The sequence below is a fragment of the Otolemur garnettii genome, unplaced genomic scaffold (assembly GCF_000181295.1).
Source record: "Otolemur garnettii isolate 467f Iridium unplaced genomic scaffold, OtoGar3 scaffold00120, whole genome shotgun sequence".
NCBI lineage: Eukaryota > Metazoa > Chordata > Mammalia > Primates > Galagidae > Otolemur > Otolemur garnettii.
In genome coordinates this window covers 4235331-4250618 of record NW_003852515.1, presented here as the reverse complement: position 1 = coordinate 4250618, position 15288 = coordinate 4235331, and the positions used below count along the sequence as shown (strand labels likewise).

General features: G+C 45.0%; 1 protein-coding gene across 1 annotated transcript in view; it reads right to left on the bottom strand.

Moving 5' to 3' along the window:
* FLT1 (fms related tyrosine kinase 1) overlaps positions 1 to 15288 on the bottom strand; it is a 177492-nt gene that overhangs the window by 21235 nt on the left and 140969 nt on the right. Inside the window, exons 18-20 of the mRNA XM_003797612.3 lie at positions 10101 to 10205; positions 6411 to 6524; positions 3613 to 3701 (exon numbers count right to left, since the gene is read on the bottom strand). Coding sequence (XP_003797660.1) covers positions 3613 to 3701; positions 6411 to 6524; positions 10101 to 10205 — 308 coding nt within the window. The remainder of the gene's footprint in view (positions 1 to 3612; positions 3702 to 6410; positions 6525 to 10100; positions 10206 to 15288) is intronic.

Below are 15288 nucleotides of genomic sequence, written 5' to 3'. Positions count from 1 at the left end.
GGTACTAGGGAAGAACAGAAGCAGGGGACAGTGGCCTCTGTGAGTCTCCTGGGAGGGCTGTCTGGGATGCAGCTCATCTGGACTGCCTGTCTTCACAGAGAGCTGGTGTTGATTGAACACTTACTCTGTGTGAGCCAGTATACTAAACGCCTTAGATTTCATGAAATAGTTCTTTTTTTGGAGAGATAGAGTCTCACTTTGTCACCCAGGCTAAAGTGCCATGGCCTCAGCCTAACTCACAAAACCTCAAATTCCCGGGTCCAAGTGATCCTCCTGTCTCAACCTCCTGAGCTGCTGGGATTACAGGTGCCTAACACAGCACTCAGCTAATTTTTCTAATATTTTAGTGGAGAAGAGGTCTCACTGTTGCTCAGGCTGGTCTTGAACTCCTGAGCGCAAGGGATCCTCACCCCCACCTCGGCCTCCCAGAGTGCTAGGATTACAGGCGGGAGCCACCAAGCCTGGCCTGTGAAGTAGTTCTTACCTATATACAGAGAAATGGGTTCAGAGAAGTGAAGTAATCAAAGTCACACAGAACTAGTAAAGGGCAAAGCATGAACCCAGATTGGGCCGACTCCCACGTCTGTGTCCTTAACACCTTTTGCATATCACTGCTGTCTTGTGAGAGATGATATGAGTGACAGAAAAGGATTCTTGGGCACGTGGAGCTTCAGTCTGTAATCCCTGAGAGAAGTTCTAAGAGAAAGCTATCATTACCAATTTCTCTAGTTCCTGGGGGGAAGGAGGCACATGAATATTTCTTTTATTCCTTCCATTCAAAATAAAGATAAAGTTTGATTCTAACAAGGACAGAAAAGGCCTTTCACCCTGGATTGGGCATCCAAGCCCTGGTCTGTAGGGCTTCCATTAATCATGCCACTGTGGGCAAGGATACCTTATTTTCTGCATTTCATTTTTCTCATCTGAAAAGCTCTATCATCCCCTGATTTTATGACTCACAGGAAAGGACTTGTTGGTTTTTGGTGTTCATGTGGAACCAGAAAACATTTTTATTGACTTTCTAGTTCATCTAGTAACTGTGCCACTGGAAACCTAGCACTTCCAGTGGCGCTGTGACCAGACCATGTTTCTAGCCTCAATTCTGCTGGATGGAAATACTGAGACAGAGACCTTGAGGGGCTGGGGTTCCCGTGATCCACCTGAACATGGAGGCAGTGCCAGGATTAACCAGCCTCCCCATCCTTCCATGGCTTTTCCAGAAAGGACGCAAAGCGGGAACGATCCCTCCACTAGAGGGCGCAGCGGCAGCAAGCAGAGGACAGGGAGGGACCTTCAGGAGGGACAGCTAACACATTCTGGAAGTACAGAGGGCACAGAGCTTCCTATCCCCTGAAAAGAGACCTTCCGGTGTTGCAGAGAGAGGCAGGCCTCAGAGACGCTCACTGCCATGGCAGATAACCCACCTGAGGGCAGGTAAAGAATATAAGTTTTTGTTACTGTGTCTCCATGAAGCAGTTAGATTTGATTCTGGTGGGTTGGGGAACTGGAATTTTATTTTTTGCAAGACCCTTCCCAGGACAGAACATACTAGAGATAGTGCTGGCAAGAGCTAAGGAGAAAAGTGCTCACAGGCTCACTCAGGGCTCAGCACCAAGAAAACTCTCCCTGGGCAGCTTCTTCCTCAAGCTTCCCAGAAGGCAGCCTTGGGTCATGTCCCCAAGGACCTAAAACCCAAGTTCTTTCATCCACTCCCTAACTCCTAATCAATTGTTTATTAATCTTTGCTTCTCAGTAACTAATTCTGTTAAATAAAGTTTAATTGACTGAAATTTTGGGACTCGGCAGCATGCAAGAAATTTATTACAAATAATATTTAAGGATCCTGGTGAATTTACTTAGAAAATGAAATATTCCTTTTTTGATTTATTTAGGCTTTTCATTTTGTTTTTCCTTCACCTTCTCTTTATCTTCACTTAGGCTACAAATATGAAAGACAGTCAGTTTTCCACAAAAATGCTAATCTCCACCAAGTTGCACAGGGAGGCGAATCATTAAATATAGCCAGAGAAGGAAGCAGGCACTTCAAAACAAAGGATGCACAAACCCAAACGTTCCATCCTGCCCAGGTCCCTGGGGTGTTCTGCTGGCTGAGCTCTTCCTGAAGCCACTCCAGGATTTCAGGACGGAGTAGCGTTCTCACTGCTCTCAGGCCAGAGCACCACTTTCCACTTTTTCTTAGGTTTTTTTTCCCACCTTATTCATTGTGGTGCACAGAGGAAGCCCTGGAAGAAGATTCTAGAGAACTGATTTCTCCTCCCCGCTCCTTCCCCTAGTGTTGCGTATGTCTACAGGCACATCTACAATCGAACAGTGTGAACCAGCTGATCACAAGATCCCTTTCAGCTTCAAGATTCTACTTCCTAGAGGGCCTGCTTTAAAACTGCAGAAAACACGGTCTTGCCTATATTGTCAGACTGGTAGGACACCTGTGTCTTTGGTTAGATCAAAGTTTGGGGGATGAGAGAGTGGGCCTGTGATTATTTGTTTGCAAGACTCTTGCCCACACAATAAAGATGGGCATCATTCTTTGAAATCTAACACTCTATCTACCATATAGAGCAGTAGCATGACGTTAGACTCACTCAATTTTTCTATCTCAGTGGGTTAATAATTATCAACAATGATGGTGATGATTAACACATATTGAGTGCTTAACTGATTTTGATTCTCTCAACAACCTATCAGTTGGATTCTATTATTATTTCCATTTAATAAAAGAGGGAACTGAAACTTAGATTGAGTACCTTGTCCAAAGTCTCAGATTTTATGAGAGGTAGAGACAGGATTTAAATCCAGGAAGTCTGATTCTGGAGTCTGAGTGCTTAACCACATGGATTCATTACTAATGCCGCTGATTACTGGTTAATAATCTGGAATCCCTGTTCCCTGGAAATCTTCAGACCACAGAAGGACATAGCATCAGTGCCATATGTCTTACTGACAGAGTTTTGGTAAATTCTTTCTCCTCTCTTCAATAATCTCTTTTAAGCCTTGTTTTTCTTAGGTCTTGGGCTCATATGTTCCTTTATTACACAGCTTTTATTTATTGGATCAGGCTGCTTCAGAGTGTATGTTGGGGATGACTTTGGTGGTGAAGGTGTCTGAAAGTGACAGAAAGGGAAGTTGGAAGGAAGGGTAATGATCGCTACCTCTGATACCACCACTGATCTATTGTTGATTGTACGAGTAACTCGGTTATGTCTTTAATCACAATCTAACCTAATAAATGGAGACAATTATATTTGCTATCATCTTCTTTCAAGAAACAAGTGACCTGTGTATGTGTGTTGGCAAGTATATGTATATATAAAGAAAAAATTATCAAGATGATTTGGTAGGCATTTAGACAAATGGTTAGTAAATTTAATCCCAAATTATCACCACAGACACGGAGTTTAAGTTCAAATGATTCTCTGTGCTATCCACAAAAGACTGTCACAGATTAGCATGGTAGGAAAAGATGGAAAAAGCAGAGACTGAGTTGTAAGCCTAATCATTAACAGGATATAGGTTTCTCGTGCTTTATGCTGCTATAGACTAAATGGAAACTCATTGCTCTCTTTTAAAAATTCCAACCGTTAACATCCTTACCTTGTTAAGAAAGAATAAATCACGTTTGCTCTTGAGGTAGTTGGATAGATTTCCATACTTGCAGTATTCAACAATCACCATCAGAGGCCCTGCAACCAAAACAGCATATGTATATATGGACTCAGCCATGAGGAGCCAGGCAGCCATTGCCAGTCTTCAGCCTGCATGAGAAACTTGAAACCGACCTGTCTGTGTAGTAGTGGGACCTAGAGATGCATTTTAGGGATGGGAGACTCATGAACATGCTGATTCTTCCCAATTTGACCTGAAAAGGGATTTAAAAATTACACTACCAGGTGGTGCCCGTAGCTCAGTGGGTAGGGTGCCGGCCACATACACTGAGGCTGGCAGTTCAAACCTGGCCTGAGCCTGCTAAACAATGACAACTGCAACAACAACCAAAAATAGTCGTGAGTCATGGCAGGCGCCTATAGTCCCAGCTACTTGGGAGGCTGAGGCAAGACAATCACTTAAGCCCAAGAGTTTAGAGTTGCTGTGAGCTGTGATGTAACAGCACTCTAACCAGGGCGACAGCTTGAGACTCTGTCTCAAATAAACAAACAAAACTACCAATAGAAGAAAGGGGCAGGGGAGTGAAGGGACATATTAGAAAGAAAAGAGTAAAGGAGGAAGAAAGAAAGAACTTTGAGGAGAGGAGAGACAAAAGCCAGCCACCTACTTTGCCAGACCCCGGTGAGTAGAGGGACTGCTGGTCCTGGGCCCCAGGACTGTTCACCTGTTCATGCCTCTCTCTCAGGAAAGAGAACGGCCTGGCCCGTCTCTCTGTCTCGCAGCCACAGCCGCAGCAGGCTGCCTGGCGAGACCACCGGAGTTTGGCTGGGGGCTTGTCAGAGAGCCTTAAAGCAGAGGTTGGCAAACTTTTTTTGTAAAGGGCCAGACAGTGCATATTTTCAGGCCAATTAACTACTACTTATTTCCGCCTTTGCAGCGTGAAGACAGCCATGGATAATACAACTAAATCTGACTATGCCTGAACAAAACTTTATGAGCACAGAAACTTGGATTTCATGTAATTTCACCTCACAAAATATTATTCTTACGATGTTTTCCCCCTAATTATTTAAAAAGGTCAAACCATTCTAAGCTTATAGGCTGGCCAAAGTTTGCTGACCCAGGATTGAAAGGAAACAAGAAGGCTGGGAAGGAAGTCCAGGGGTCCCCTGGGTCCCACGTGGCATCCTGGCCCACAGCACGGTTCTCCTTCCAGGTCAAAGGGTGAATGACCTACAGCTGCTCCACCCACTGCTGCCCTGGGCAAGCCGGGAGCTTGGTGCCCCCACCTCCAACCCCTAACCCATGCCCTTACCCCAACTCCCTAGTTCTGAGGTGGCTGGTCCAGGTGTAGAGGTTTTCTGTTACTTTGAGGACTTTGCTAGTTTTTAGATGTATGTTAGAAATCCTAATGGCACCTCCTCCTTTCCCCTCAGGCTTCCAGAAAGGGAAGTTGCTTCCTGAGCTTATAAATCTCCCCTCCATAGAGGGAGGACTCTGCGGATCTTGAGCTCTGCCTGGCGTCTGGCAATGCACTTCGGAGCTGAGGGGGTGCACTTTGAGGTGGGTTCAGATGCAAAGTTGTTTTTTTTTTTTTTGAGACAGGAGCCTCAAGCTGTCCCCCTGGGTAGAGTGCTGTGGCATCACAGCTCACAGCAGCCTACAACTCCTGGGCTCAAGCAAGTCTCCTGCCTTAGCCTCCCAAGTAGCTGGGACCACAGGCGCCCGCCACAACACCTGGCCATTTTTTGGTTGCAGCCGTCATTTTTGTTTGGCAGGCCCGGGCTGGATTCGAACCCACCACCTTGGGTATACATGGCTGGTGCCTTAGCCACTTGAGCCACAGGCACCAAGCCCAGATGCAAAGTTGAAGCAAACAAAATGAGGTTGCTACTACAAAACCCTGAGAAAAGCTTATCAAGGGATAATGGAGAAGTGGGCGGGGCTGTGTCTAGGTCCCTCCACTCTATTTCCGGCCTCCCCAGGCCTTATCTCTCTCTACCTGCCACTGCCCTAGAAGGTAGTTCTTCCCCAGCTACCCTTCATCCCCACTATCTTTGTTAAAAGGTTGGGAAACACGTATCTGCATAGTCAGGGAGGGCCGGACTGCGGGCCTGGGACAAGTCGGCTGCTAAACAGGACAGGCAGTGGTGGCAAAAGCACCCGGCAGGCTGGATAAATGTCCTCAGTGGGCTGCATGTGGCCTGCAGGCATAGTTCGAGGATGCTTGGATAGGTCATATGCACCTTTTCTTTGGCTCACACAATGACTAGGTATCTCCATGGAGAGGCGAGAAAGGTCTGTGAGAACATGCTAAATTGTAAGGTGCAGCTCTGTCCCTGTCCTCATGAGGCCAGTCTGCATGGGGGATGAGAAGGGAAGGGCCCTCTGCTGTCCCCTACATCCCTCCTCTCTGGGATCCTGCTAGTAGGGACTCGTTCATTGCTTTTGGTGAAGCCTCCAAGGGATGTGCAACCTTCCATGCTTTCACCTTAGTTCGGGTCACACTCCTTCAAAGTCAGTCTGAGAGAAGAATGGCCCCACTTGGCCTGGAGCCTGTGAATGGAGATCTAAAAGCCCGCTTCAGAACCTTTCAATTAACTGTACAGGGAAGGCAGTTCTAGGATGGAAGCACCTTTCCATAAGTGGACAAACTATTTCCTCTGGACCCATTGAGAGGCTGTTTTCCTGGAGGTGAGGAAGAACAGGGCTGGGAAAAAGGAACCATATGTCAGAGAAATCTTCTCCCAGTGCTCGGGAGATGGAGCAGGCCCCCCCTTCTTTACCTCCTTGCTTGGTACAGGCTCCCAGCAGGTTAACCACATTTAGATGGTGGCCAATGTGGGTCAAGATCTTGAGCTCAGTCATCAGAGCTTTGTACTCGCTGGCTGTGGCCCCCTCTGTGTGAGAAGCAAGGAAGAGTCAGGGCCATAGGACAATGGGCGTCCATTGTCCAAGGCGGCATTCCCGCCCTCCTCATTTGTCACTGCTCAGCCGGTTACTTCACTAACTTCCCCACATTCTGCAGAAAGGCCAAGTCTCCAGACTGTTTTCATTACTCCCACCCCCCTGAGCCAACATCCTTTTGATTACAGTAAGGCCCAGCACAGTGGTGGGGTTAGTCACTGGACATTTCCTCTTGGTGGACCTTGTTCTGTTCAGCAATGTGCTGACTCAGAGCTGGGTACCTCATGAAAGTGCCTTCCAGAGACTTCCCTTCTGTCAGAGCCAGGTACAGCAAGAACCCTCCAGGCAGAGGCTACACCTCCATTCACCCTCTTCTCACTCTCCCCCCTTTGGGAGTCACAAAGAGGAAGCACAAGGGGCCTGCAAGGGCAGAATGACCATTTCTGTAAACATCTTTGCCACGTGTTATTTTCTCCCTAGAACCTTTTTTCCCTGGAGTTCACAGGGTTATCTCTGGCTGTGTGGATTCATAGCATCTGACTTCAACTTCGTTCTCAGAGATAAGCAATAAGCCCAAGAATTAGCAGAGTCTAAAGCTGAAATTGAGTTTGTTCTTGCTAGTTAATTTTTAAGGCATTTAAATATTTTAAATTATTTTTAGAAATATAAAAGTCGATTAATCTTGCTGGAGAATATTCCAACAACATGAGTTGGTCTAAAAAGCTATGGAGTGAAAGGATCTAGTGAAAGCCACTGCAACTCACAGACCTTCCTAGAAGCAGCCACTGTCAACGGTCTGGGGTTCAGAGCTTTTTCTGTGTGCTTATGTGCCCAATCAAAAGCCATCTTTTGAAGATTTATATAAATGGATCTTATATATAAATGTATTTTTAAAATTTGTTCCTCCCCTTTTTCAATATATCAGAGACATTTTTCCAATCTTTAAAATTGATTAATGGTCTTCCTGACATTTAGAGTTTCTACAGTTTTCTTGCTGTTACATAAATAATGCTGTTTTCTTGCTATTACATAAATAATCTTTGTGTACATATGCTAATATTTCTCTAAGATAGAGTCCTGGAAGTGGGTCAAAGGTATGTGTAGTGAACAGTGTCACAGAGTTGTAGATACCGACAGAGTATTTCATAAGCACAAATCATTTTTTAATAATAATCGGATAAACTCCAGAAGGCTCCCATTGGGGCTAGGGTTGGCTCACAGTAGATGCTCAACAAATAATTTTGGATAAATAAACATGATTATTCCCATTTTGGACATGGGTGTAGGGTCCAAATGGTTAAGGCTTTTGCTCAAGGACACTCTAAAAAGGCTTTTAACTCATGGCCCTTGTTTGGCATTCTGCCTTTTTCATTTTTTCCAAAACATATGGCCAACCAATTTAAGCAAGAAAGCTGAATTTTTAAATAGTTTTAAAAAAAATTTTATAGAGTGGACAACATGGCAGTCTTTTCCAATGAAAGCTGATGGCTAAAAAAATGCATTTATAAAGATATTATGTACATAATTTCTAAATTACATAGAAGAGATTCTGTGGGCCTTTAGAATAAATCTCAAGTCAGAATTTTCTCCTTTTATTTTTTTCATGTTTTTATTTTTTTGAAACAGAGTCTCACTCTGTTGCCCTGGGTAGAGTGCCATGGCATCACCATAGCTCACAGAACCTAAAACTTGGGCTCAAGTGATCCTCTTGCCTCAGCTTCCTGAGTAGCTTGGACTACAGGTGCCCACCACAATGCTTGGCTAGTTCCTTTTCTATTTTTAGTAGAGAGAGGTTCTCTTTCTTGCTCAGGCTGGTCTGGAACTCCTGAGCTCAAGCAATCCACCTACCTTGGCCTCTCAGAGAGAATTTTCTCCCTTCAAACTCATCAGTCCCTCCAACTATTCCTGTCCCTTTGGCACAGAGAAAAAATTGGCTCTGTTTCCTAAGATGGTTCCATTTATAGGTGGGACCACAGGTGTTACCTTGGACCCACAAAAGACTAGTCTAGACATCAGGCCTGTCTCTCCTACAGATGGTGAGTGGTAGGAAGCAGGGAAATGGGAGCAGCTAGGGAAGCAGATGCTTCTGGATTTAGCATTGACTTAACTCTAGCTGGGCCATTGGACTGCCTCCCTAAAGCTGGTCAGGATCATTCTCACGATTTTGGAGCAGCAGCCCAATTCTAGGAGGCCAGGTCTTTGCAGCAGCTCTTTTGTGGCACTATGATGCCAGGAAAGGAGCATTGCGCTCAAAGCTGGAAGACATTTGCAGACAAACTCTTACTTCTGTACTGAGCAGCTGTGTAGCCTCACAGAGGCTGTTTAACCTTTCTGGTCCATGTTTCCCCATTTCAGACTGGGAGAATAATGTCTACCTCACAAGGCTGCGGAGAGAAAATAAGAAAAATGGCAATATTGTGTGGGTTCAACTAACGTATTAAAGTGCCCACTCTGGTGCTTTCTCACGTAGGAGACGTGGTGCAGCCTCTTCTCGTCAGAACCTCGGCTCAGGGAGAGAGCCATGACGTGCAGGTATTCTCACAGAAATGCCCATCGTCATCTGGGTAGTTCAACCCAAACAAAAGTTCTGACTTGTACATGCCCATCACCTTCCCCGGCTACTTTCAGAGGATAACTGGTGGGTTCTTTGTAGAATTTTAGGATATTAGTCTTTCCTTGATGAAAACAGCCTTTTGAGGTAGAAGACATTTTTTCATGGGGTTTTTGCTGACCCTTAGAGCTTGCTGGGCCTCAGAATGCCCTGGCAATATCTTAGAAGTTTTGGAATGTTAAAAAGTGCCCTGGGAGTTTTCAGGCCTGTTTCTGGTTGGGAGACCTTAAAAACAAGTTGAAATAATACAAAAAACCCATCACGAGTGAGGAAATGAAGTATTTTCTACACTTTAGCAGACATATGAGTCTTTGAGACATTAGGTTTACACAGTTTTCACTGGTCTTTATTTTTAATCTCTCTTACGGTGGCAGTCATAACTCACTGTGCTACTTGGCTCTGCCTCCCGTGCTTCACAGCACCTTTCAGTACTAGAAAGATAATGGAGTTTTCTTAATTTCTAAAGAGGAACTGTTTTATGGTTGGGGCCTGACAGTATAAAATAGAGTTCTGATCAACTCAATTGTTCAAGCATTATCATTTCACTTTATAGTTAGGTCAAGCTCAGGCTAAGCCTTTGGGACTTAGGATGTGCGGCCTAATTTCCATTACAGTATCACAGTGGCTCAGGCCAAAATGTGAACCTGTGGTTACAATGGGCTTATGTCACTGGTAGTCTAGAGTCTGAGCTGTGAAAGGAGGAAGAACTCTGAGGCGACAGAGATGGTTTTCCCATGGACAATACTTGATTGTTCTATTTACAAGGTATATTCTGAGCTCGTGCTGGACTCATATAAAACTTCTTGGGCAAAGGGGTTTCCAGTAGTAGAAGAAAATAAGGCGGCCAGAGCAGAAATAGCCTGTGTCTATTCCTAAGCTATATCCAGTTTGCACCAACATTTTGCAGGAATGCAAAAAGGTGGTGGCCCAGTTGACAGCTTAACTACAGCATACCTACCTTTCAGCATTTTCACAGCCACAGTCCTGCATGTCGGGGATTTTTTAATGCCAAATGCAGATGCTTGAACCACTTTTCCAAAAGCCCCTCTTCCAAGTGATTTGCCTGCAATGAAGAGAAGACATTGGTTTGTTTGTCAAGCCCGAAGGGTCAGTTTAAGTCTTTCTCAGGAAGGAAATGCCTTTTCCTATGTGTGTTTGTGAGGCATGTGGCTTTGAATGGAATCTCCAATGAACTAACCCCAGGGAGATCAAGTAGGGGACACATTTCTGGGGTCTCTTCCTTCCAACTCTTTTTTTTTTTTTTGGCAGTTTTGGCCAGGGCCAGGTTTGAACTCGCCAGCTCCAGTATATGGGCCGGCGCCCTACTCCTTGAGCCATAGGCGCCACCCTTTCCTTCCAACTCTTAACTGCTTCTGAGGGCCCACATCCTTCAGAGCTAGGGTAGGTCCCTGGAAGGCATTCAGTGAGGGTAGATGTCGCTTTTCCTTTTACAGAGACCCATCAGATGAGAGATGCTACTAAATCCTGTGTGTTCTCTCCCATTGTCTAATAACATGAGTCCCAAGAAGACTTCCTTGCCACTTACGGTCATTTCTTCTGATCTGTTTTCAGCAAAAAAGGGAGAAATAGAGAATGGCAGTTACTGCTCTGGACTATAATCATGCTCATAACTTAAAAACATAATCACTAAGTCACTACTCAGACCTCATTCTCAAGTAGAATACTCCTAGTCTTTCTAGAGGATCTATATGAAGATGACAAAGCCTCAAGTTTCTTCAGCCCATGAGCCTGTCAACCACTAGTAATAATTTGTTTCAACCCCAGAGAGGTGGTTGCTAAATGTGACAAGAAAGCAAGGTTTCAGGCTGGGCTTAGTGGCTCACGCCTATAATCTAGTATTCTGGCAGCCCGAGGTAGGTGTGTTGCCTGAGGTCAGGAGTTCGGGACCAGCCTGAGCAAGACTGAGATCCCATCTCTAAAACAAGCCAGGCGTTGTGGTGGGTGTCTGTAGACCCAGCTACTTAGGAGGCTGAGGCACGAGGAGCTATGATGCCATAGCACTCTACCCAGGGGGACAAAGTAAGACTCGGTCAAAAAAAAAAGAAAAAAGAAAAAGAAAGCAAAGTTTCTTATGAGACCTGTTATGTTATACTATAATGACAATTAACACTTTTCTTTCCCTACTTTCAAATGAGCCAACTTGGCTCAGAGGGTACTTAGCCCAGTGCCTGGCACGTGGAAGACCCCCTGTCTATTCTCAGATGGAGCACCGTATTTGGGAATTTGTAAGATAGTCATAGTGGCTGGAGGGGCCCCTGGGATGAGACCTTGAGACTGATGCCTTTTGGGGAGGATACTCCCTGGAATACCTTGGCTTCCTTTTATATCAGGAAACTTCCTTTTGCACATCAGGAAATAGCTAAATATTAATAGAACCTAGAGAAAGAGCATATCTCCAGCACGATATGCCAAAAGAATAGTCAGCCAAGAAAGCTGTTCTTTTCTTTTCTTTTTCCTTTTTTTTTTTTTTTTTGTGGCTCTTTTGGGGTGAAAAAAATAAGGAAGAACAAAACACCACTGGTTGAAAGTAAATCCTGGCTGTTACAGTGTTAATTTCACATACTTGCCTCCTTTCCCAACCAAGTCCTCTTTCTCCGACTGTCCTGATAATGTGCCTTCAGTTAATTAACCTTCCTTCCTCTCTTCCTTCCTCATACTCCAATCCCTTTCCCCAAAGGGCTTTTTTTCTTACGTTGCTTGTAAAGTTTGTAATGAAGCTTTCCTGTTCCGTTTATGGCTTTATGCACAACTGCTCAGTGACAAAATGTCTTCACCTTTTTCGGCTGATGTCTTCTAATCCCTCACCACCCAGGCATCCAATCAGAATATGTGGAAGTTTCAGTTAGCAGTGTAATCATTAGGGCCTCTGTGTGGCTACCACTCTGCGTCTATTTCATAGGGACTCACTGTGCGTTACGGAGGGAACACTGCTGAGATGACGTGCTTCTCTCTGGTCACGCATGCTCCTGGGGTGACTATTAAATGACATTCCTCCCAGCCCAGGCAACATGGACAGGGCTATAGTCTGTTTCCTTCTGCACATAAAATTGTCCAGGAAATAGACCAGAGTGGGGGATTCTTAAAATAAGCTGGGCACGGTGGCTCACGCCTGTAATCCTAGCACTCTGGGAGGCCGAGGTGGGTGGATCACTTGAGTTCAGGAGTTTGAGACCAGCCTGAGCAAGAGTGAGACCCCATCTCTGCTAAAAATAGAAAAATTAGCAGGCACTATGGTGGGTCCCTATAGTCCCAGCTACTAGGAAGGCTGAAGCAGGAAGATCGCTTGAGCTTATCATTTAAAGTTATGAGCTATGATGCCATGGCACTCTAGCCTGGGCAACAGAGTGAGACTTTGTCTCAAAAAAAAAAAGAAAGAAAAAGAAAAAGAAAGAAAAGTTATGTTAACGTAAAAGAGCCTCCAGCAGACCCTGAAGGGACTGTGCATCGAAGTTGGGTGTGGGAATAGCACCTGCCTAGGCCTTTTCCAAACTGGGCAGAGTCACATTTGGTTGAAGGTTTGTTCCTTGCTTTATTTAGGATTAAAAAGTACTATTTTTTCTTCTGCAGTGATGTCTACCATCTGCTATAGTATCAGGGTAATCTCTCCACACACCCTAAGACTGGCACTTATGCAAGGCAGGTGGAATCTTTTCCCTTTCCTCAGCTTCAGCCCTCGCATCCCCTTCTCAGCCGTCATAACCTCTTTGTTTTAACAAGTGTTTGGAGACTTTGCTTCTGTCGGTGAGAATACACTGCTTCTCACTTGGCTTCTCTCAGCCTTTTCATGCATTTTCTTGGAAGCTGACTGCTGCCTCATAAAACAGCATGAAGCTATTATGGCTGTTTAATCATTTCATGAGTTGGAATCCTTCTGCAGGCCCATGGTTCCAGCTTCAGGGGAGCCTAACTGCACTGGAATTGACCTTGGCTGATCCTCCTATTCCCTTAAATTCTCCTTAGTATTGCCTGGAATGCCACTTACTAGCTCAGAAATGTGCTAGGTCATTGTCATACAATGTGAGGATACTGGAACCTTCTCCAAGAATGTCCTGGACTGGCCAGGGTCCCTGGCCACTCTAGTAGAGTGCAGGACAGCACAAATTGGGCCTACTCTGGCATTTGTAGCAGCACCAGCCCTGACCCCATCTGCTTGCCAAATTCTGGTTCCCTGTATCGTTTCCCGTGTTAGGTAATTCTGACTTTCAGTTATTTTCCAATAGAAAGATACAGTGAAGACATCATCCTAACTTCTGTTTTAAATTTATAGGAGCTGAATTGTCTTCCTGAGTTAATGAGGAATCATGAACCAAAACCCTAAAACAACAAAAACCGCAAACAAGTTTCTTTTGTTTCTGGATTTCAGGAATGTCAATGGTAGCAACACCTTTGACCCAAGCTTCAATTGTAGCCATCTGTCAGGTAGTATAAATTCAGCTTCCCTCACCAGGGCTGCTGTTAGTCACTCACAGATAGAACCTGGTCTGTGTTTTTCTCTCCATTTGCAATCTCAGTGTAACTCTGCCGTCACACCAGCTTTTTCTGTCTATCTGGACATAATCCTGGTTACTTTCACTTGCTAGACATTACTTCAAATCACTTTCTGTCATTTATTTGGCTTAAAAAATAAACGCGTCGTGGGTTTCCCTGCTCCCACGTTCATCCGTTGGAGGAGCGTGCCTCTGGGCCTGGCGGCAATGCTGTGTTAAAGGACAAACTTAGCAGACTTGACACACGTGCTCTCAGCCATCAGAGACACTCAAATGGACATCAGCCAAATCATAGCATGTGGCAATTCCGGAAAGGAACAGAATGATAAGAAAGATCTTCCACCAGGCGAATCTCTTGAAATGGGATTATGTGAACCCGCAGCCCCCCAAGGGAACCCTGGCAGGAGGATTAGCTGTCTCCCTAGATATGATGTGGACCACAGTGAAACCAGGAAGGAATGAAGAGATGGGAGGAAAGCTCATGTGTCCTGTGCTGGAAGAAGCATGTCTGATGGTGACTAATAACTCTGGAAAGCAGTGTGGCCTGAGACTGGCTCATGATTGTGGGAAAATGATCCCATGTTCCCTGCCAAGGTCACTGAGGGGTTGGGCTAACTGCCATAGAATTTAGACTTGCAGAAGGAACTCCTCTAATATGCCACCTGCCCTTAACTACTCTAAATTTAGTCGGCTTTTTTTCCTGTCAGCAGCCATTGCTGGCTTTCTTCTCTCTCTCCAGCTTTTAACTGATTTCCAAGTTTCTTCCTCAAGCCAAGCAGAACAGACTCCTGAAGCTAGTCTTTCCTCAATGTAAGCAGAATCATTTTAAGGCCCAAGAAAAACAAAAAAACAAGAGAAATCATTTTCCCCTCTCTGCCCTCTCACCCCATTATATAATAGACCCTCCATAGTTGGCCACCTTCCTATAGGGACCACCTCCTTAAGTTGACCTAATTTGCATAGACTGGACATGTGTCAGTACAGTAGGCCCGGTTCCTTATGTTGACCACCTCTGTATGTAGACAAGTTGTTACAGTCCCTGGGGTGGTCAACTTCTACTGTAGTTTGTGTGGGGGGAGAGAGGCAGCGCTATTGAGTTTGGAGCAAACAGGTTCGTCACACTGAGAGTGACAAGCTCCAGGAACACTGGATCCCCAATCTATTTTCCTAGTACCGCCTGCTAATGACTCTGGCATACACAGGGGAGAGTGGAAAACTTTCAGAAGCCATAATCTAAATGTTTTGGGTAGGAGTAATTGAGGCTATGATTGTTTTGTAGCACCACAGGCTGGAGGTTAATTTGCATCGTGACTTCTGAGCTGGAGGAGCTGGGGGGTAAGCTGAGGAAAAGCAGATTTGCCTGCTGTTTACAGCATCTGCACTACCTGCAAAGCAAACAGTCTTGGTTCTTCAAAAATGAAACTCAAAAGACTCCCTGAGGGCTGTCTTCTCTGTCTGGACTCTCCCAACAGCCCAGGAAATTCAAAGTCTATAATTTGTGGATTTGTGCAGAAGTTTGTTTCTTTGTTTTTTTATCCATAGCCTCGGGGCACACCAACTCTTTCACCCAATGTTTGACCTCACTGTTCCTTATTGTCCTCAGTTGTGTTCCGGATCACAGATTTCTGACTCCCCACT